The 22,402-nt window shown below is 45.4% G+C and overlaps 1 protein-coding gene across 1 annotated transcript in view; it reads left to right on the forward strand.

The window, feature by feature from the left end:
- Positions 1–11,641, forward strand: part of LOC127215502 (alpha-2,8-sialyltransferase 8B-like) — a gene marked incomplete at its 5' end in the record, with an annotated part of 37,801 nt that extends 26,160 nt beyond the window's left edge. Inside the window, 1 exon segment of the mRNA XM_051175922.1 lies at positions 11,441–11,641. Within this exon segment, the coding sequence (XP_051031879.1) occupies positions 11,441–11,641 (201 nt within the window).
- Between the last annotated feature and the right edge of the window lie 10,761 nt (positions 11,642–22,402).

The raw sequence follows: 22,402 nt of genomic DNA on the forward strand, positions 1-22,402 counted from the left end.
GTTGGTGAAGATCTTTTCCCATTCTGTGGGCTGCCATTTTGTCTTGTTGATTGTGTCCTTTACCTTACCAAAAAGCTTTTCATTTTCACAAGGTCCCATTTATTAATTGTTGATCTCAGTGTCTGTACTACTGATGTTACGTTCATGAAGCTGTCTCCTGTACCAATTTCTTCAAGGACACCTCCCACATTCTCTTCTAAGATTTAAGCTGGATTTAAGTTGAGGACTTTGATCCATTTGAACTTAAGTTTTGTGCATGGTGATAGATATGGATCTATAACGCGGTAAAATAAGGATCAGGATAAACAAATAGGCCGAATAGATGTTTATTCAGGGAGAAATAACTTACAACCTAGAAAGATGAACACCAGGAAATTCAACCCGATCCTCTCCTGTCCGAGTCACGCCAGAAAGAGAGCGCCTTTCCTGGCCCCCTCCGACCTCCTACCACAGGTCACTCCGCCCATGGTTCCACCCCCAATGGGCGTGGTCAGTGCCACAGAACTATCTCACTACAGATCTATCTGTAGTCGTCTACACACCAGTATCCAGTTATGCCAGCACTATTTGTTGAAGATGCTTTCTTTTTTTCCATTCTATAATTGTAGCTTCTTTGTAAAAACTCAGGTCTTCATAGGTATGTGGGTTAATATAAGAGTCTTCAATTCAATTCCATTGGTATACCTCTCTATTTTTGCACCAATACAAAACTATTTGCAGGATTATAGCTCTATAGTAGAGCTTGAAGTCAGGGATGGTGATCCCTCTGGAAGTTCCTCTTTTGTACAGGGTTGTTTTGGCTATCCTGGGTCTTTTGTTTTTCTATATAAAGTTGAACTTCTTTCAAGGTCTGTGAAGACTTGTGCTGGGATTTTGACAGGGATTGCATTGAATCTGTAGATTGCTTTTGGCAAGATTGCCACTCTTACTTAGTTGATCCTACCTATCCAAAAGCAGGGGAGATCTTTCCATTTTCTGTTACCTTCTTTAATTTCTTTCTTTAAAGACTCAAAGTTCTTATTATATAGGTCTTTCACTTGTTTGGTAAGTGTTACCCCAAGATATTTTATTTTGCTTTTGGCTATTGTAAAGGATGATGTTTTTCTGATTTCTTTCTCAACCCCTTTATCTTCTGTGTATAGTAGGGCCACTGATTTTTTTTTTTTTTTTTTTCTTAGTCAATCTTGTATCCTGGCATTTTCCTGTAGGAGTTCCCTGGTAGAGTGTTTTGGGTCACTTATGTAAACTATCATATCATCTGCAAATAGTGAAAGTTTGACTTCTTCCTTTTCAGTTTTATATACCCTTGATCTCCTTTTGTCTTCTTATTACTCTGTCTAGTACTTCAAGTACAGTATTGAAGAGATATGGAGATAGTGGAAAGCCTTGTCTTGTTCCTGATTTTAGAGGAATCACATTGAGTTTCTCTCCATTTAGTTTGATGTTGGCTGTTGGTTTACTGTATATTGCTTTTATTATGTTTAGGTATGTTCTGGTTATTCCTGATCTCTCCAATACCTTAATCATGAAGGGGTGTTGGATTTTATCAAAGGCTTTTTCAGCATCTAGTGAGGTGATCATGTGGTTTTTCTTTTTCAGTTTGTTTATATGGTGGATTACATTGATGAATTTTCATATGTTGAACCATCCCTGAATCTCTACTTTGTCATGGTGGATGATTTCTCTGATGTGTTCTTGGATTCAATTTGTCAGTATTTTTGCATCAATGTTCATGATGGATATTGGTCTGAAGTTCTCTTCCTTAGTTTCTTTCACACCTGCCTTCTTAAACACAGGTCCTGGAAATCAAGCTTGCATCTCTGTGCTAAGCACTTTATCAACTGAGCTATCTCCCAGCCTCGTATATTTTTAATGGTGTATGTGTTTGCAGATGCATGCATGTGCTTGAGCATGTTAAATATCAGTGCACATAGTAAAAAGGAAAATCCAAATTATATGAGAGAAGCTTAGGAGAAAGAGAAGTTAAACTCCTCATCCCTCCTCCAGGAGGCAAGCAGTGAAGCTGGCTTCCTGTGTCTATGTTTCCTTTTATACATGGGGAAACTGTGTTCCCTCACACCTTTCTAAACTCTGAAAATTATTCCATATGGATGCACACCACCTTGTGGTCCTGCAAAGCTGCCAGGCCATGCATGCTGCATCTAGCTCATCACCTGTGTAGGCAGAGGCATTGTTCCCAGTCTTTGCTGTAGGAATCAGGGATTCATCCATCACTTATTATGAGAGCTGCTAGCACATATACATCTGCGGGCTTGCCCTTTAGAAGTGTCTTTGGTAAAAACAGATATGGATATATGCCTTGTTGATTTTTATGGATATTACCAAATTGTCCTCCCTAGAGGCTGGTGCCAATTTTCTTTCACCTACAATTATTGAAAATACCTGCTTTCTCATAACCTCTCCAAAATAGGTATTATCAATGTTTGTCATCCTTACCAAGCCAATGAAAAATGACATTTGATTATTGTCTGAAACTGGACTTTTTTGGTTATGGACATGGTTGAATAAAATCTGTTTGTTCCTATATGGCATTAATTTAAACTCTAGAATCTGACAGCAAGGTTTAACCTCCCAACAAATTGTCTTTCTGGAACCTACCTGGCCTCTAGAGTCATGGGTGATACTGAAGTGTGAAAAACTGTCTCTATACACCCAAGGCACCCACTCTGTACCAGGAGGGACCTCTCAAATAATCAGCATCGTGTGTTTTACTCCTTTTATTGAAGTAATGTGCTGTCTATACTGGTGTTGACCTGTCACATGCACATTCCTGGTCTACCTGGATGGGTTGGATCAAGCTGGGGAAGCCCACATACCTCTCCTGGCAGTGCCCCCACAGTGACCCATGAGCTCAGCTGCCCAGTCACCACTGGAGATGTGTGAAGTATGCACGGAAACAGGAAGTCAATCAACTCCCTTACAGGATTTAGGAGGGCAATTTAGGAGGACATGATAGGTAAACAAGTAATTACAGTGTAATGTGGGAGGTGTTGTGATAGGGAAATCAGCACATAGGACCAAAACCATCCAGGGAGGTTCTGAAGGCTTCATCAGGAAATGGAATGGCAACTGAAAACATTCAAGAGTGGCTGACCAAAAACAAAGGACAGGGCTTTAGAGGAAATGAAGATGCCGTGGTGGCAGTTGGGTAGTCCAGAGTCATGATGATGATGGTTTGTAGGCCCAGATCCCTGGTGTATCCAGCCTGACTGGGGCTATTGCTTTTGTGCAGTGTACTCACAGGATGACTGAAACTCTTGGTAGCTTGATCATGTATGAGGTATACTTGAGCTTAGATAAAACATTGGTGTAGGTAAGCCTAGAGACCTAGACACCTAGAGACCAGAAGCTTCTCAGGTTCCCATGGCTTCAGGTGTGTGTGTGGGTGTGTGTGTGTGTGTGTGTGTGTGTGTGTGTGTGTGTGTGTGTGTTGGTATATGCACGTGTAAGTATGCATCCATATGTGTATATGTGGAAGCCAGAAGTCAACTGTGGGTGCCTTTTCTCAGTTGCCAACCACCTTCTTGTGTTTTTTTGAGAAAATGCCTCAGTACAGGACTCAAGACTCAAAGATTAGGCTACCCACCCCCATCCCACCCCCAGCTTTTGGTGGGTTTAAGCTCAGGTCCTCATGTTTACAAGGTAGACACTTTATCAACTGAGCTTTTTATCAACTCTTGACAACAGCCCCAGATTCTAAAATAAAAGCCAGATCTTATCTGTCATGTAAAAATGGGAGATTCATCTTGAAATAAACCAGCGGTACCAGACACCTGAGTGTACAGCCAAGGAAAGGGCAGCAATAGACTGTGAGACCTTTGGGTCAGGGCTGAAGGTGCTGATACGGAAGATAGGGAAGCCGTAGCTTAGCTGGTGAGTTCCTTTCCACTCTCTGCTGCCAATCTTGTACAAATCATCACCAAGTGCCCTTCACATCTCCCTGTGAAACATTCCTACCCCATAAGGATTTTATGAGCTCTGTCCCACAATGTTACTAGCTTTTTGGAGAAAGCCCTCTTTGTTCCAACTAGGGGATAGCCACTATTGGTAGTCACTATTCTCACCACATACTGTACCCAAGAATCTGGGGAAGGAAGGAAGGAAGGAAGGAAGGAAGGAAGGAAGGAAGGAAGGAAGGAAGGACTTTGAAGATTAAGGATGTTGGCAATCCTCATTGATTACTGCCCATACTCATAAAATACAGTACTTAACTGTCACAGTCATTGGGATGGCCAATTTGAAAAATAATTACTGCCGTCTTTGAGATTACTTTGCCTTCTAATTAAAATCTCAAAACTAGGATATTAAAGGTGCATTGTCAATACAACTCTCTGGATGCACCCAGCTAACCTCATTTGGGAAGGGGAAATTAATTAGTTTGTGTTCTAACACCCAGCTGTTATCCCAAGGAAAGGAATCATCTAGAAGTCAGCCACGCAGTCTCTAAATTGGCCAGAGCGACAGAAGAGACAGAAAGGATATCTAGAATGATCTGTTCCTACACAACACAGTCAGCTTCTATTACAAGCTGCTCATTAAATGGAGCTCCCATGTCCCTGTCAGACATGGCTCAGATTACCCTGGAGGCAGAGCCCGGAGTATGTGGGTCCCTCCACCAAGAACCATCACACTTGCAATTTATACTGGAACCTTGTGGGCCATTACCACCTTTCCCAGTTAGTGATTCTGGGTGAAAAATCTGGCACTAGATCTGAAGAGCTGTGTGTCCTGTTCCTGTCTCCAGGGTCCACAGTTCCAAAGCTGTGCATGATGCTAGCTTTCCCCTTTTATCTGCCCCCCCCCCCATCCTTCCATTTTTCAGTTTCAGTTGAGTAGAAGGTATTTGGCACACAGCAGATTTTAGGACCACCATTTCCAGACCTGCTCCATCGGCAACACCTCAAGTCCCAGCGGTTTTACACAATAGATGTTTGTGTCTCACTTTTATCAAATGTGATGGGTGTTGTTGGAGGCTCTCTTCCAGTCAGTGGTTTGGAGATCTGGACACATCCTGTTTTAGCCAACCCATCTCCAGATCAGGAGAAGGGAAAGCATAAGAAGCCTCTCTTGTTTTAGAACTGGTGATATGACCCAGCTTAATCACAAGGGTACTGGGATGTGTTGGGAGCCCAGTGCTGCTTAGAGAAGTGCCTCTGCCTAGGGCTTCAGGTACAGCATGTAGGGAGTTGGATCCTACAAAGGAATATAAGCCATGGCCCCAGTTGCTAAGCACCAAAAAAGGAGTAGGGGGGAAGCTCATGGTGATTAACAGGTTGAGCCAGGGAGGAGTTAGAGGAACAAAGGAAACAGAGAACCATTTCCAGGAAGGTGGGGTGCGTGGCTTAATTTGGGAAAAGAGAAAAAGAGAGTTCACTCAGGGAGGAGGTGGAGAAAGGCATGGAGTGGGGAGGACTGCAGCGTGTGTGTCCCCCCACACACCCACAGCTAGCTGCTTGTCTGTCCCATTGGTTAGATTCACCTCCCCCTTTCTGGGCATAGCACTACTGACCTGAAAAGAAATCCATTTCTGAAAGCCTTCCCCTGCTAAGGCCCTACATTCAGAAAGTACACAAAGTACAAATCCCTATGATGGCATCTGGTGGTGTTTGCTCAGGGAGTGAGCATCAGTGAGTCCACGCACAGGGTACCACCAGTGGCTCGTGTGCCCTTGGATAATGTCAGGGGCAACTCGATGGTCTCTGAATAACACTAGTTGGAGCTATAGTCATGTCACCCTGACTCTGACCCATATGGAATCACCAATGATAAATGCCCCAGAGGCCAAACCCTGTCTGATCTAATCGTATGCATACGAGGCTTGCTTCTGCTCAGGAAAATCTCGTTGGCCCACCAGGTTTTTCCCTCTGTTCACCAAAAGAAGAAGCCAAGATCAGTTCAGGAGGCTGGTACTCTAACCACAGACCCACTCTGTCTGACCCATCCAATAAGGTTTCACATGATATCAAAAATAAATTTTTGATAATGTTGGGAATTAAACCCAGAGCCTCATGCATGCTGGGCAAGTGTTCTACCACTGAACACCCTCAGTGTTCTAAAACAAAAATGTAATTAGTTACCAACATTTTAAAATTTGGATAATTTATACTGAAAATTATACAATTTCTAGTGTTTAAAAAAAAAATCAGAAAACCTTAGTGTCAACCTTCAGAGCAACAGTAACATTGGTCATTCCTGGAGATGCCACTGTAGCCACTGGGCCACTGCACCCCTATGTGTAACAACACTGGGGCTGGACACCACTTTTCCTTATATACACCCTGACTCTCAGTTTATTCCATTTTACCTCTGCCAGGCTGCCTAGCTGGCTGAGTTCTCATCTGTCCTTACATTTACTCTGTTCCCCTTTCCCTTCCAAATGTAACCAGTATTTAGGCTCTTTCTAGAGATCCACCTCCTGGTCAGAGCAGGAGTTAGTGGAGAACATTATCAGAATCTCAATGTGCCGGTTACTGGAAGTGGGCCCTAGGCATCTCCCAAAGCTCCTGGTATTGTAGTGGGCAACTAAACTAAGAAACTTTGCATTAGGGTTGAAATGTAATCAGCTAACTTAGCAAAGGGCAAGATGTCAGTTGATGGAGATGAACATTTCCCAGGATGTGTGGGAGGACCTGCCATCATTGGCTGTCCTTCTGAGAGTCATCTGTAAAAAAAAAAAAAAAAGCAAAACAGAAACACAACAACAAAAACTCTTTATTGATGTATAATCAGTGCCTATTAATTCACATACTATGACTACAGTTTGGTGAGTTGTAAACATACCATTGTGAAATCATCAGCACAACACCACTTCAAATACTTTTGTAAGCCACCAAAAATCCCTTTATACCCATTTGCAGTCCCATTGGAAGTTGTCTCTTTACCGTCTCCCAGCCTTTGTTCTCCAGGGTCCTCCCAAGTCTATCTCATAGCCCTATTGAGCACAAAGAATGTCATAGTGGCCAAGAAGCCCCAACCTCAGCATCAAGCATCCCCAGGCCATCACTGTGAATCCTTCCTGTTAGCTGGTCAATAAATAGATAGACCCAATGGGCAGACCCACATCCTAGCAGCAGCCACCTCCCCAGCCACCCATGTACTGTTAGAGCTAGACCACAAAGGACAAAGAACATGGATATGCAATCAGAGGACCTGACCTTTATGGGAGCCCCAGTTCAACTCCTTACCAAGTAAGATCTTGCCTACTCCTTGAGACCTACCTAGTGCTTTAGTCTGTGATATGGCCACTATGCAAAACCCTAGATGAGGAGTAGGGTACAAGAAAGCTACTAAAGTCAGGGCCAGACTTAAGTTACAGTGGAGGGGCATGGCTGTGGAATGTGGGTAGAATGATTAGTGTATTAATCAGATTCTCTAGAGTAACACAACTTATGGAATGAATCTCTCTCTCTCTCTGTGTGTGTGTGTGTGTGTGTGTGTGTGTGTGTGTGTGTGTGTGATTGAGAGAGAGAACTTGTTATTAGAATGACTTACGGGCTGTGGTCCAGCCAATACAACAATGACTATGAATGGAAGATCCAAAAACTTAGTAGTTGTTCAGTCCATGGGGCTGGATATCTCAGCTAGTCTTCAGTATATACCAGAATCCTGAGGAAGTAGGCTCTAATGCCATTGAAGGAATTGAGTTGTTAGCAAAGTTGAAAGCAGGCAAGCAAAGAGTAAAATTGTCTTTCTTCCATGTCCTTATATAGGCTTCCAGAAGAAGGTGTGGCCCTTATTGGAGGCGGGTCTTCTGTATTCAAAGTATATCTTCCCACCTCAGAGATCCATATTAAAGGTGTGTCTTCTCACCTCAAAGATCCACATTAGAAATGGATCTTTTTGCTTCGAATTAAGCAAAAATCCCTCACAAATGTGCCCCATTGGGGAAGGGTTAGTTAATTCCAGTGTAATCAAGTTGACAACCAAAAACAGTCATCATAGTTGAGGAAGGATAAGAGTTATAAGATGGGCACTTATCAAAGCATGAAATTCTTCTCAAGAGCTCAGAATAGCATCGCAACGTGGGGTAGTTGGAAAGAAACATCATTAAATACAGCCTAAAAATTTCTGAAACACCCAAGCCACTGCAATAAGTAGTTCTGGTATCCTGTGGATTCTTGGAATAGTGACATTAATTCCCCATTTGACTTAGGGTCTCCAGCATCATGGTCCTCCAGGGAGTTCTCTCATCTACAGGAAGCCTGGCTGATGTTACCTGCCCCATCAATTCAGAACCAGATATGCCCAGGGCCACATGGTAGGGGTCCTATGTGAATCCAGCCTGGCTCGTCCCTCCTCCTACTCAGGAGAACTAGGGAGAAACCCCCCTTAGAATTCCAGGCCCATTTGCATTGTGGGAAGCAAAGCAGACACAAGAGGCAGACATGGTGCTCCTGTGTTCAATCTCCCCAGGCCTCCTGTGACCAGAGGAAAGAAGTTTCCAGCCACTTAGGGACATCAGTTAACCCTGAACCCTAGACACATAGGCTGCCCCTCACATTCTCAGTATGTTTTCTCTCAGACCAGTGGCACCCCAACTTCTGCCCCTACCTAACCCACAGAAAGTAGGCATAGCTCTGTGGATTGTCAGTGTAAACACAGCCCCCCATTCTGAAATCAGCCTTCCCTCCTCCTGAGTGATAATCCACTGCTCCACAGTCCTGGCTCCCCAGTGCAGAGGTGGCAAGCCAGGTGACCCACCAAGAGCCCAGAGTGTAAGAGAAAGGCACACATGTGCACTGCAGTTCCATGAGACTTCAGCAGCCTAGGAGAGAAATCATTACACAGGTGACCTCATGTATAGTCCAGAGACCAGAGCAAGAGAGCTACAGAGTCTTGATGGGGGGATGCACTATGAGACAGCCTAGGGCCTTGGAGGGCAGCTGTGGCCATTCATACTGGGAAGGCTGTTGCAATGAGGAAAGGCGAAGCTGGGGGAGTACAACCAGGGGAAGGTCTTGCAGAGAATCCACTGTGGAATTTGGACGGCAGAGAGAGAGGCTTCTGAGAGGGAGTTGGAGGACAATGGTCGACCATGGACCATCACCATAGGAACTTCAGCAGTATGGAGAAGAAAGGGCAGGTCTGCACTGTGTCCACAGACTTGCTCCATGCTGATTTTCAATTGCGTTGGGGCCGCAGTTACCAGAGTCACTGTGCTGTTCTCTTTGTCACTCCATCTGAATCCCTGTTAGAAAATCCAATTGCTAGGAATTTTCTAGGTTCAGACAAGATAAAATAGGAAGTGGCACAAGGAAGAGGGTCTCCAAGTGACAGACTTACAGAACAGCCATGGTTGTCCAAAGGAACCACCCAGCTACTGCTGTGGCCTGGCTGAGACCATCTGGGCTCACAGCCTCCTATCTCAAGGTCCAAAGTGACATTCATATCACACCAGACAGATAGTGCTGTTGGAGGGGTTGATTGTGGGGGGTCCCCAAAATACCTTTTATTTGATCAAATCTTACAAATATGACTTGCTTTGCTGTAATTACAGGGGTTTTTAGGCATCTGTGACTTCATCTGATCCAGAAGTTAATGCTTCCTCCAAACAAAGAAACAAGGAAGTCCTCCAGAGTTGACTCTGGAATCTTCCAATTTCCTTAGTTGAGCTGCAGAAGGAGCCATTGTGGGTAAAGGGGTTTCTTGGGCTTCTAGGAAGCCTTTCTCTCCTCACCAACTAAAATCACAAAGAACAGTCTTACCCTTAAACAATAAGTAAACGCCTTGGTCTGGTGGCCTTTCACTTCCAGCATGAATTTCATTGGCTCACTTATGAATACAATCGTTAGCATAGCTGTGCTGTGGTGCCATCAGAAACAGCACTGGCCTTCTCTTCAATGGGAGTGGCAAGCGGGAGCCTATGGGATGTGTTCCCATGGAGGTTTTTGTTTAGAGACAGAAAATCATTGTCTGTGCCTGGTTTAAAGATGCATTGGCCCAGCCCAGTGGTCAGAAATTCTGCCTTTGGAACAGAAACCTGCCAGGCACAAACAGATCCTTAACTACAAATAAAGAAGTAGGTACCACTTGGAGTGAGCTCCAGATCCATAAAGCACAAGGGTTCTCATTTGTAGAGAATTTTCTAGGTTCTCTTGAAATGAGGTCCATCAGTGAGAAGTGACTTTCTCGAAGACACAGATAACTAACAACAGAACCATCCAAGTTATATGCCTCCATCCTCTGGGCATGGGTCCTCATCCAGAGTACAGACGGCCCCTTCTTTGCTCTGGTTCTAGCTAAGATACACAGAGACACACAGTACCCCACTCACCTGGGATGCCTCATCTAATGCCCTGCTCTCTATACTTCTCTGTGGTTTCTCCCATAACTCTTTAACAGAGTCCCAAAGGCAGGAAACACTGACTCCCTACTCTAGATGGATAATAAGACTGGGTGACAGATCTTTGGAAGAAATGTGTAGACAGAATTCAGCCTCTCAGCCAAGAGCCCCTGGCTCTGTAGAGAACTTACAAGTTACACACTTGGTCAGGGAAGGTCAGCTGCCTCAGAGAATGGGTTTCTGGGAACACTGATAAGAAAGAAGTCTATCTATACAATATGCGTGTGGAGTAGACTAATGGAAACTGTCTATAAGGCAGTGGGTACTATGGAAACTAACATGCTTTAAGAGGGGTCAAGGCCAAACCTGGACATATCCATGCATGTTGTTGGTGGCTTTTTCATACTTTAACTACAGTGTAGTTGCATAGTCATAATTGAAGCCATGTGGTTGCAAATCCAAAAGTATTTACCACCCAGCCCATTGCAAAAAAATTGCTAACCCTGCTTCAGTTGTTAATGGGTCTACATTCAAGACATGGTACTGCCCCTTCCCATATGGGTAACCTTGGGGTACCAGGTTTTATCTTGGTGCCCCAGACCTTATAGACTCATGTACAGGAAATCACCAATTCAAGGTATAGTTCAGGTACTTAATCAGCGGCAGTTGTCAATCTCCTGAGAGAAAGCCTAGGATCTGTGACTGGCTCTTAGCGTGGCAGGTGGTGGGCTGCTGGGCAGAATAGAATTTCTTTCTTCTTGGAAAGCATTCAAAAACACATTTCTTCATTGTTTTGGTATGTGCTTGTTTATAATTATAATTTTAGTGGATGCGTATGTATGTATGTGCACGTTTGTGCATATATGTGCACGTTTGTGCATTTGTGAAAGAGTACATGCATGCATGCATTTGCCAGGTTACCATGCCTGGCCTTCACATGGGTGCTGAGGAATCCAAACAGGTTCTCATGCTTGCAAGGCAGGCATCTCACCAACTGAGCCATCTTCCCAGAATTTACTGTTTCTCTTTCAACTTTTTTTTTTCTTATCCAGATATTGGCTGACCAACAAAGTCCACATAAAAAGACCAACAACTGGCCTCTTGATGTATACCCTAGCCACACGTTTCTGCAATCAGATCTACCTTTATGGCTTCTGGCCCTTTCCACTGGATCAGAATCAGAACCCTGTCAAATATCACTATTATGACAGCCTCAAGTATGGCTACACCTCCCAGGCCAGCCCCCACACCATGCCCTTGGAATTCAAGGCCCTCAAGAGCCTGCATGAACAGGGGGCATTGAAACTGACTGTCGGCCAGTGTGATGGGGCTACGTAAGGATGGCAGCCCATGAGACTCAAGTGGCTCACTTTCCTGCCAGCTACACCAGAGGCAGATGGGGAGTCGGGGTGGCACAAACAATAGAACAAGCAGGCTAGTGGTTTTCTTTGTTAAAGTGTAAAACAGTGACCAGAATATATATATCTATACCTGCATATATATATTGACCTGAGTATTTATAACTGTGTGGTGTTCATCTAGCATTAGGCAGATAAGCCACAGGAAGAAGATGTGGAGAATCCACCTGGACCAGATGGTGACTCAGTCCATCTTTGGGGGCAGAAGGACTTGACATGCAAAGAAGCCAGTCCCATGACTTTGGATGACAACCGCCTCCTGGGTTGGATGGATCTCTGGGCTTATGGATGAATGGAGAGCCACCTGTTGTCAGCTTTCCCAAACCTCTGAGTGATGTGGATACTGGGTAGCCCAGACCCAGAAAGGACAGTTTGAACCAGTCTAAAGAGGTACAGCTCATAGAGGAAAGACTTGAAGTGTTCCACTGGGCAATGAGGCACAAGGAGACCAAACATCAGAGGTCACAACAGAGCTGAGGGCCTTGTTCATGAACTTGAAAGTGCAACTGCCCAAAGTACAAGCATGGGCAGCACCTGTGTCCCAGATAGGCATTCCCAGGTATGGAGAGAGGCTAGAGAAAACTCAGTGGACAGCCCCATATTCTGACTAGACAAAGACCACCCAGGACTTAGTAGGGTAGAGCAGCAGATGGTCCTAAAGAGGGAGAGGTTTTCTAAATCATGGTTTTAGAAACTTGAGACCTTCCAGGGGTTTGCTCTGCCTCAGAAAAGGACTAAAGGGGTGTGCAAATATGGTCATTTTGTTGGGTGTGCTCTAAAGCAACTGAGAAAGAAGTGACCCTGGAACTTCAACTTGCAGGTTAGCCTTCATCCCATCCTCTAAGAACATCACATGAGGGAACTCAACTGTCCTGTCTACCACCAGAAAGACACAGCGATGCTTGGAAGGGCACAGTCACAACAGGCATCATCCCATCACCTTTCTAGGCCCCTCACAGAGCCCCAGACCTGGACATCTGGAAGACTGCCACGGCCCTGGCTCTGGGTCTCTACAGTCACTCTCTGTTTGCTTTCCTCATCCTGAACTCTGAGGGTCCCCTGCAGCCAGACCGCTGTGTCAGTGTCACCTTCTTGTCACTTTCCCATCTTGACAGTCATACCTGCCCACACCAAGCTCTACCATGGAGATTGTCAACTGTTCTGGGAGAGGTTCCTATGTCCACACTACACACCTGCCCACCCTCCCCCCCCCCACACACACACACAAGCAACAACTGCAGCATTTTTGCAAAATCCTTTCCCTGTCTATTATGATTCACACTTAAGACTTGTTTTTATTGTCAAAGCCCAAAGCCAAACACAGTTCCTAACACTAGACATAATCTCCAGGGGAAATCTGGGCTCACTGCCAGTAACTTAGGGGTAGGACTTACAGGTCACACACAGCAAACCCTTATCCAGCTTGATTTGTTAGATGCAGTCCCTTGCCTGATAAATAATGGTTTTTAAAAGCATATTTGAAAGATAAGAAAAAAACTATTATCTTGAAGGTGAAGAGAGTTAAGAAATGTAATCAAGATCTGCTCCCAAGCACATGAGGTCTGACGTAATTAATCAGCAGCCATTCAGAACACAACATTTGCTCTAAATTAATGGTTGACAGGAAATGAGCAGTAAGATGGAGGGACACCCTAGAGTGCATTAGCCCCATGCACAGCCCCTCCAGCCCCAAACCAGAAGGAGGATTGTACATCTCCGTATTTCTCTCTTCATTCTTGTTGCAGTATGAAGCGTGTGGTTTGGGATTTGCATCATAAAATGAATATTTAAAAAAGCAACAGCCCTAACAGCCTCCCTGGGAACTGAGTGTTTCAGCCTCCTCATGAGTGGTGGAAATAATTAGTACCATATTTTACATGTCTCCAGAGCCTTTCATCTTAAGGATCTCAAAGGCTCTAGAAGACATTTAATTTCTAAAGTTTGCAGCACCCTGGAGGGATAGGTAAAATCACCATCAGGACCTTGCATTTTAAAGCCCTTGGAGGTCAGAACATCCCTTATGGAATCATGAAGACAACCCAGAGGTCAGGTTCTGGAGGTGACCCTGAGCTCCACCCAGCACCCCTCTCCCTGCAGAGAAGTTAGAAGGCCCCTTATCTAACAGGACTTAAGCAGGCTATAACCCCAGGACTACCTGTATATGCCCTTTCCATAACTCAGTTGGGCCTAGGCTATCAAAATGATCTGGACATATAACAGCAAGAACTCTATGGGCCTTAGCACTCACTCTCCTTGTTCTTCTCCAACCAAACTCACAGTCAACAGCCAAGTGTCCTTGACTTCCTACTGAGAACTCACTTGGGCCTGGGTTCCATTGAAGTCTTTAACATAGGCTGGTTGACGTTGGCTGGCCCCCAGAAGGCACAGATTGCACTCTTAACATGATTGTTGCCACTACAGTCAATCATAGCATCCCATCAGCCTCAGTCAGTCCCCTCTACGTTTGGCTATCAGCCACCTCCTCAGTACACCCACCTAAGCCTGCCAGACCTCCATTTACTTTGATCTCCTGGTGACTTCATCCTTAGTCTTTGCCTTCACCAAAAAAACCTAGGCGTTTGACATGAGACCTTTCCTCAGAACCTCTTGGCCTTTGCCTCCCACTTAACCTTCATTCTCCCATTTCTGAGGGAGTGAGGTCCCTCCTCTGGCCAGGGAGTTTGTCCTCTCATACCCTCAGTCTCTTCACTGGCCCTCTTGTGTTCACCCTGATTCCCATAGCCTCTTCACTTAATCCCTCCATTACCAGTCCTTGGCAGGGTCTCCAGTCCCTATTGCCACCAATTCCCCTGACCACACCTTACTGTCCCCTCATAGCCTACCCTCAGGACCAGCATCTCAGTGCCCTCCATGCACTTTCTCAAAGGACCTCCCTCACTGCAGAACTTGACAATGAATTCTCCTAGGAGAGAGACTCTGTTCTTAAGATTTTACCCCTGCCATCCCAGCCTCCATGACCATTTGTTTATATACTTATTTATGTATTTATGAGTATTTATTGGCACTCCTACCTTGAGCTGAAAAGGGAGCTAAGGAAGATCTGCCCATTTTTCCCTCGCTTCTCCCTGTACCACAGAGTAGCCATTCCTTCCTATAAGACCCTCTCCACAGGCCCATCAGCAGTTCCATGTGCTCCTACAGACCTAGCTACCACCACCCAAAGAACAGCTGCCCCTCCCCATAGCTGCTTAGCCCCACTGGATGCTCCCTCCCCAGGATTAACACGCTGTGTGTCATGCATACTGTTCTGACACCTTGAACTCAACACATCTGAAGCTAAGCAGACCATCTGTCTTCCCCGCATGCTCCCTTATCTTCCCATTGTGACACCAGTGATTCTTTCAACATAGTCTGGGACCCTACGATGACCACTGACTCTTCCATGCATTCCCTCATCACTCTTTCCATCTAGTCCCAACCTCGCCACTACTTGTCCCCTCAGACCCTCCCCCTTCATAGTGGTCTCCTCTCCCAGACCTCCCCGAGCATGCACAATGGTCTGTACCTCCAGTTCTTCAAAATCTTTGATAAGATCCCCTGGCCCACAAAAAGAAAAAAGAAAAAAGAAAAAAAAAAGGGCCCGTCTTTATCCTACTATTACAGCACCCAATCAGGTCCCTTCATACCCTGCACTGGCCAATCCAGAAGAGTTGTCATTACTGGAAAAGGTGCCATGCTTCCTGGCTCTATGCCCTTGGCCTTATAGTCTTCATCTTCTGGATCACTCTTGAGTTCTTCCAAGACCCATGCAGAGACTACATCCTCCACGAAGCCCTCCATGATCCACCAATGCTGGGATCTCTCCCTCCACGGAACCACCACAGCACTTTATTTGTACCTTTCTCATGGCACTTACCACATTCTGCCTTGTATTATAGCTACTTGTGCACTTGTCCTATGTCTGTTCCTAGACTGTAAGCTTGCTAAGGGCAGGCACTGTTTTATTCATCTGTATCCATCACAGCACTAGCGTGGTGCATAGCACATAAGAGTTGCTCAATAAATGTTTGTTGGATTAAATGCTGGTTGTCTACAGAGGCCTTTATAGTGAACAAAGCCATTTTGCATCTATCATGTCACAAAGAACCTTCCAAAAAGTCATGTGGGTTGGATCCAAGAAGAATAAATAGGTCATTAAACTGAAACAAAGGCCTGCATGGAATTTTCACCAACGTTCCACCCTCGCTCTAGGGATTTTTCTATAAATCCATGTGGTTGGAGCATTCGTTGTAAAGCTAAAAATCGACTTTAGCTAGATGTGAGCTTGGCTGCCCCAGGTCACTATTACATCTTCCTAGGGTGAACCTTAGTATGAACTCCAGCACATGTGCAAATTTCACTGTTTCTGGGAAGGACAGACACCATTTGGGTTTTCTCAGACCCCAGAGGGTAGAGCTGTGGGACCTCATTCATCATTCCTACTGCTGTTGTTGCAGAGTGGGAAACCATCCATCCAGATGGCAGAGAAACCAATGGCTCCAGAGGCTGCTGTTTGATAAATCTCTTCATGCCTAATTAAGGCTTTCCTTCCAGGATGGAGCAGAGACGTTTATTGATGCCAGTCAGATGGTACTCCAGACATGAATTCTGTCTCATAAATGCCCTCAACAGCATCTCCAATGACACCGACAGCCCATTCCCACCTGCCATCTTTCACCAGCCCTCTGGATGTCGTCTTTGCCATCTTCATCCCCATGCTTTGCCCTCCCTTCTCCTGCTATTTTTCTCAGTTGTATAGGTCTATTTCATGAATGTGGAAGGAGTCACCCTCTGAGGGCATAGCTAATGCCTCTGTCACTGGTGTGACCATTCCCTGAGTATCAGCTCTTACTCTTGGGTACCTGAACCCTAACCCAGGTATTGTGAGATAGCAGTGAGGAAATGAGGAGGCAAAGCACTTAATACCATCCCTCAGGGAGGCAGAAACCAAATGACTGTTCTGGTGGTGGGCTGTTCACAATAATGGGAGGTTTCCATGGTTACCATCTAGAACCAATATTAGTTGCCTTTGGGCATTATAAGGATAGTTGAGTTTTCCTTCTCACCAGTCCAGGTGGTGATGGGATCTCCATACATAGTGAATATCCAATCTCTAGACTTAGTTATTTTAGTTGCCTTTAGCCAGAGCCCAGGTGAGTCACCCAACCAGGACACTAAAGTGCTTTTGTGGCCTGTCCCATCTTGTCTTCCTGAGCTGTTACACTTTTTCATGCAAGGGAAATGGGCAACACTCTGATGTTCAGGCTTCCACCATCCCCCAGTCATGCCCCTGCCTGTCCCACCAGGTTCTCCTCCACCCTAGGAAGAAAATCTCAAGCAACTCTTGAGCTCTCCTACTCCCACACTCACCCTTCTCAACACCCAACCTATTTTTATTTTCCTCTTACTTTTCTGAATTATTCTGGTCTCGGGGCTTTTTCATCTGCTATTCCTACTGCATGGAAAGCTGGTTCCTCCACACCTTTGGCCACCTCCTCACCCTTTAGGACTGAAACTGGATGTCACATGCTGGGGAGTCCTGGTCTTTCTCAGATAATCGCTTTCCATTACATATCACACTGTCCTGGTAGGTGGCTTTCCAAAATCACAGTAAGTGCACCCATGTCCCTGTGAGACACATGATAACACATCCAGTAAATGCCTAAAATCACAGATATACCAAACTCTACATGTACTAGTTTTTCTATACATACTAATCTATGATAAACATTAATTTACAAGTTAAACATAATAAGAAATAAACATAGAGGGAGGGAGGGAGGATATCAGAGAAAATAAGTCTGTGAATGGTTGCCAAATTTTTTTTGTCTTCTGTCACTTGACAAAAAGGTAGAAGTATAATTGTATTGAGATATGTGGGCTTTTTAAGAGCTTTTCAGGTCAAGCATCCCATCCTTGAGAATGGGCTGGTCCTGTTATCACAGAAGTGCAATCATTGTCTCAGGGTCAGCCCCGTGGACGCCCTCCCTGTCTCTCTTGCTCTTCCCTCCCTCTTTATTTCACACACACACACACCCCTAACCATTTCCTAGCTCTCAAGAAGAGCCACAGGCAAGCAATGGATTTCTCACCAATCATGTTTTCCCACTCAGGCCCGAAGCTGTAGTTTGGAATCTCAGGTTCACCCTCACTCTTACCAGAACCCACTACTCAGGGCTGCCCCTGCCATCTTGTGACCTCTTCTGTGGTGTCCCCTTGGTCCTGGCTTGAGGGCTTTCCTCTATTTCTGGTTACTGGGCTTCTCCTCCCTTGGTTTGTGTGGTCATTTTATTGCTGCTGCTGCTGCCACCGCCACTGTTGCCGCCACCGCCAGACTGAATTTTGTGTGGTCGTTTTATTGTTGTTGTTGTTGTTGCTTCTGCTACTTAGCTTTTGTTTTTGTAATGTGTAAGGATGTTTTGTCTAAAGGTATGTCTGTGCAGCATGGAAGTGCCTGGTACCTATGGAGGCCGGAAGAGGGTGCAGGATGGTTGTGAGTTACAATTTGAGTGCTATGAATTAAGCCTAGGTCCTCTAGAAGGGCAGCCAGTTCTCTGAACCACTGAGCCATCCCTCCAACCCTGCTGCTTGGATTAATTCTAGCTTACACTGGGAAGAAAGGACTAATATGTTGCCTGCCTCTCTGTGAGGACAAAGGTCTTGACTGGCATGATCACTAAGGGGTCTCTAGCCACTAGAACTATGCTTGGCACACAGTGTTTCCCAGACTCCTGCTGTATGAACAAAATTACACGAAAGCAGAATGTGTTATATGGATATGTTGGTACTTTGAAAAAAGATATGGACCTAATTGATCCCTGGAATGGAGGAGAAGGAAGCCTACTGGCTTAGTTAGAGTTTCTATGGCTGTGAAGAGATATCATGGCCACTTCAACTCTCACAAAGGAAAACATTTTCCTGGAAATAACTTACAGTTCAGAGGTTTAGTTCATTGTCTTAATGGTGGCATGCAGGCAGAAATGGGGCTGGAGAAGGAGCTGAGAATTCTATATCTTGATCTGAAAGCAAAAGAAGCAGTCTATGTGCTACTCTGAGAGTAGCTTGAGCAAAGGAGGCCTCAGATCCCTGCTCCACATTGGCACACTTCCTTCAATAAGGCCACACCTACTCTAACAAGGCTATACCTCCTAACAGTGCCACTCCTTAAGGGGGCCATTTTCCTTCAAACCACCACACTTACCTTTAGAAAAGTACCAGAGCTTCTTCACAAGGAGAAAAAATTCCTCCTACTTTTTCACAAAATACCTAAGATAACTTATGAAGGGCAAAAGTTAGGCTGGGACCATAGTCCAATGGGTAAATTGTTTTTCTTGCAAACACAAGGACCAGAGTCTGATAGCCAGAATCCATAATAAAAAGAAAAAACAAAAAAAGAGATATGTGGGTTTGCATTGCATTGCCTATCTGGAGACAACAATGGGTGAACCCCAGAAGTTCACTAGCTAGCCATCCTAACCCACTCAGCCAGCTCTGAGCCAATGAGAGATCTGTTAAAAAAAAAAAAAAAAAAAAAAAAAAAAAAAAAAAGTGTACGGTGCCTAAAGAATGACACCTCAGATTGTCTTCTGCCCCCCCCACATATATCTCTTGCACACATGTGTATACACACAAGCATGAGCTTATACATATGCACACCAAACAACATCAAAAAGCCCAAAGTTTATTTGGGCTCACAATTTCCAGTTGGAGTCTATGGAAACTTGACCAAAGCATTGCTGGGCCTAATAAAAAAGAAGAAAAACAATGTTGCACATGGCAGAGGAAACCGCTCCTTTGTGGGGGACGGTAGGAGGGTTAGCATCCCACATCCATTCAAGAGCATACTCTAATGACTTAACTTCCTCCCATTAAGCCCCATCCCCTAAAGGTTCCATCACCTCCCAAAAGGGCCATAGGCTGATAACCAAGCCTTTAATACCCAGGTCTTTGGGGACATTTAAGACCCAAATCACAGAACTTCCCACAGTGTTCAGCCTTATCAATGGCTCTGTGTGCTATAACAGTATTGGATTACCAAAGTCCTCTGAGATGAAAAATGTGTCCAAGATATCAAACTTCATAAGCATGAGCACATAGTCTGAGCACCAACCCTGCTCATACAATCTGCCAATACTGTTCACACCATCTGCCAACACTGCTCACACCATCTGCCAACACTGCTCACACCATCCGCGAACACTGTTCACACCACCCCACCAGCACTGCTCACACCATCTGCCAACACTGCTCACACCATCTACTAGCACTGCTCACACCATCTGCCAACACTGCTCACACCATCTGCCAACACTGTTCACACAACCCCACCAGCAGTGTTCACACCATCTGCCAACACTGTTCACACCATCTGCCAACACTGTTCACACCATCTGCCAACACTGTGCACATCAGCTCACCCGAAGCCATCGAGGGCCACCTAATCTTATCACCTCTCAAACATTTGATCATTCCATGAACCCACACCAGAGAGGGGAGGAAGATGGGACCCCACCACTCAGACCCTGCCCCTAAAGCTCTATTCTGCTCTCATTCTTCCCACTAATGCGATGGGTATAGATTCAGAACACACATGCACAGCAGTGTGTGTTAAAGTGTTTCCTAGGCTCCAGCACTGAAGACATGGTCCGTTCTGATATCCAGGGCCCTACTGGGGTGCCAAATATGTTATGCATCCCTCAGGCCCTATAGGCAAGTTGGGAGGCAGCAGGGGTGTTTGAGTGTTTGAACAGTGGGAGAGGACACCAGCGAGGCCCCCCACAGTGTTTCTGTGATAGAAATGCCTGGAGAAGGAAGTGGCCTTCCTCTTTCTTGTTTTGCATGGACACATCCTTGACCCATAGCAGATGTTCTGGTTAGCTCATGTGTGTACAGATTACAAATTCAATTAGGAGAGCATTTTGAGAGGTGAGAGAGAGAGAGAGAGAGAGAGAGAGAGAGAGAGAGAGAGAGAGAGATGTGTCTTCTGACAGTGTGTCAGGACTGATAACTAACCAGTGAGTGGCTGCCTTAGATTATACCTGAAGCACACAGAGGAGTGACAGAGAGTAACTAGAAGCTGAAGGAGTAGCTGGAGATCAGGAATAGGTGACAGTTCTTGTGTACTGGCTAGATGTGTCCCATAGACTAACTCCAATTTCTCCAAACTACCTCTTTTATGTAGCTTGTTATTTTCCCAGTTCCATTGAAAAGAAAACCAAGGCAAAGGGGTTGGTTAACTTTCTCCAGGTCCAAACCCTAGGAAGACGTTGAGCTGTAGTTTAAATCCAAATTCTTATGATCCCAGGGTGGTGTAGAAGGCCTCTAAGCTTCACCAGGGCCCCAGGCCTGCATCAGCCTTGGCCATGGAGTGATACAGCTGGTTCCTAAAGTCCTGTTCCCACCCCAGGCTTAGCTTCCAGCTTCCTACTCCTGGCCACTGAGTCAGACCCACCAAGAAGAGATGCTCATTAGTACAGTGTCAGTGACAGCCTCTAGCTGCACTGACTGCAGCTGCTGCCTTTTGAACTCGGCCAGAAGCTGAACATTGCCTTCCCAGCCTCCTCCATGGACAACAGCCATTTGGCTCAGGGTCTGGGGATAAAACAAAGAAGGGGCCTGCAAGCTTCAGACTGGGGAAATGTGGACGTATTCTCTGATTCTACCAGCCTGGAAATGAGTCCCAGAGCCAGGAGACAGGGAATGAGGAAAACAGGCAGATGTCCTGATCAGGACTCTTGCTCCAACAGCCTGCCTCAAAACTTGATGCTTATCCCAGGCCAGATCACAGCAAGGAAAGGTGTCCTCTCCAGCCCTCTTTTGCAGCACCAGGGAAAGCAGTGGGATCTCCGAAGAAACCAAGTGTGGGTCCCTTCTGTGACCAAAACATTAAACTGAGAATAAGAAAATCTGCCTAACTAGATCAGTTTGGGGTCTGTGCCAGACTAGGTCCCCTTCATTCTTCACCCATTGTCTCAGCTACTTTCACAGAGTACCTGATACCAGATAATGTATAAAGAGATTATGTTTTAGGACTCTTCTGTTGTGCTGTCCCCAGCAGAGGATGGAAGAGCAAAAAGAAAAAAAAAAAAAAGGCAGTAGGCAGGAAGAGTTGGGCCTGTTATTTTTTTGCATAACTAACCCACTTCCATGATACTGACACTCACTCATTCAAAGGACACAGTGTGGAATAATGACTTCTTATCAGACCTCACCTCCCAGGATGCTGCTCTGAGAATTGAGTTCCAACATACAAACTGTGGGGCACACATTCAAGCCATAGGACCCACTGAAGGCATCACACACATGAGCCCTCCCTTCCTTCCTCTCTAGGCTCCCCTCTCAGGCCACAGGAGTAAGTGCTCTGTGCTCTCTCAGATGCGCCTAGCTATCCTCTCCACTGTGGCTGACACCAATAAGTAGGGCCTGGCATGCAGTGTTTGCACAGGGATGAATGAGTGAATGAATAAGCAGGTGAATGAATGAATTCCTTCCCAGTTCCTGGAATCATTTCTCTCTGGTCACTCAACAGGTCTGCTTCCTGGGCCTCAGTTGCCACGCCTGATCAAAATCGGTGTAAATTATCCTCAAGGGCCATGGTTAGGATCATAGTACTCCATCAGGTGGCAGCTCTAATCTCAGGCAGGACCCCTGACAGTCCAGGAGGATTCTTTTTCCCCAAATG

Source organism: Phodopus roborovskii, unplaced genomic scaffold (genome assembly GCF_943737965.1).
Source record: "Phodopus roborovskii unplaced genomic scaffold, PHOROB, whole genome shotgun sequence".
Lineage (NCBI taxonomy): Eukaryota > Metazoa > Chordata > Mammalia > Rodentia > Cricetidae > Phodopus > Phodopus roborovskii.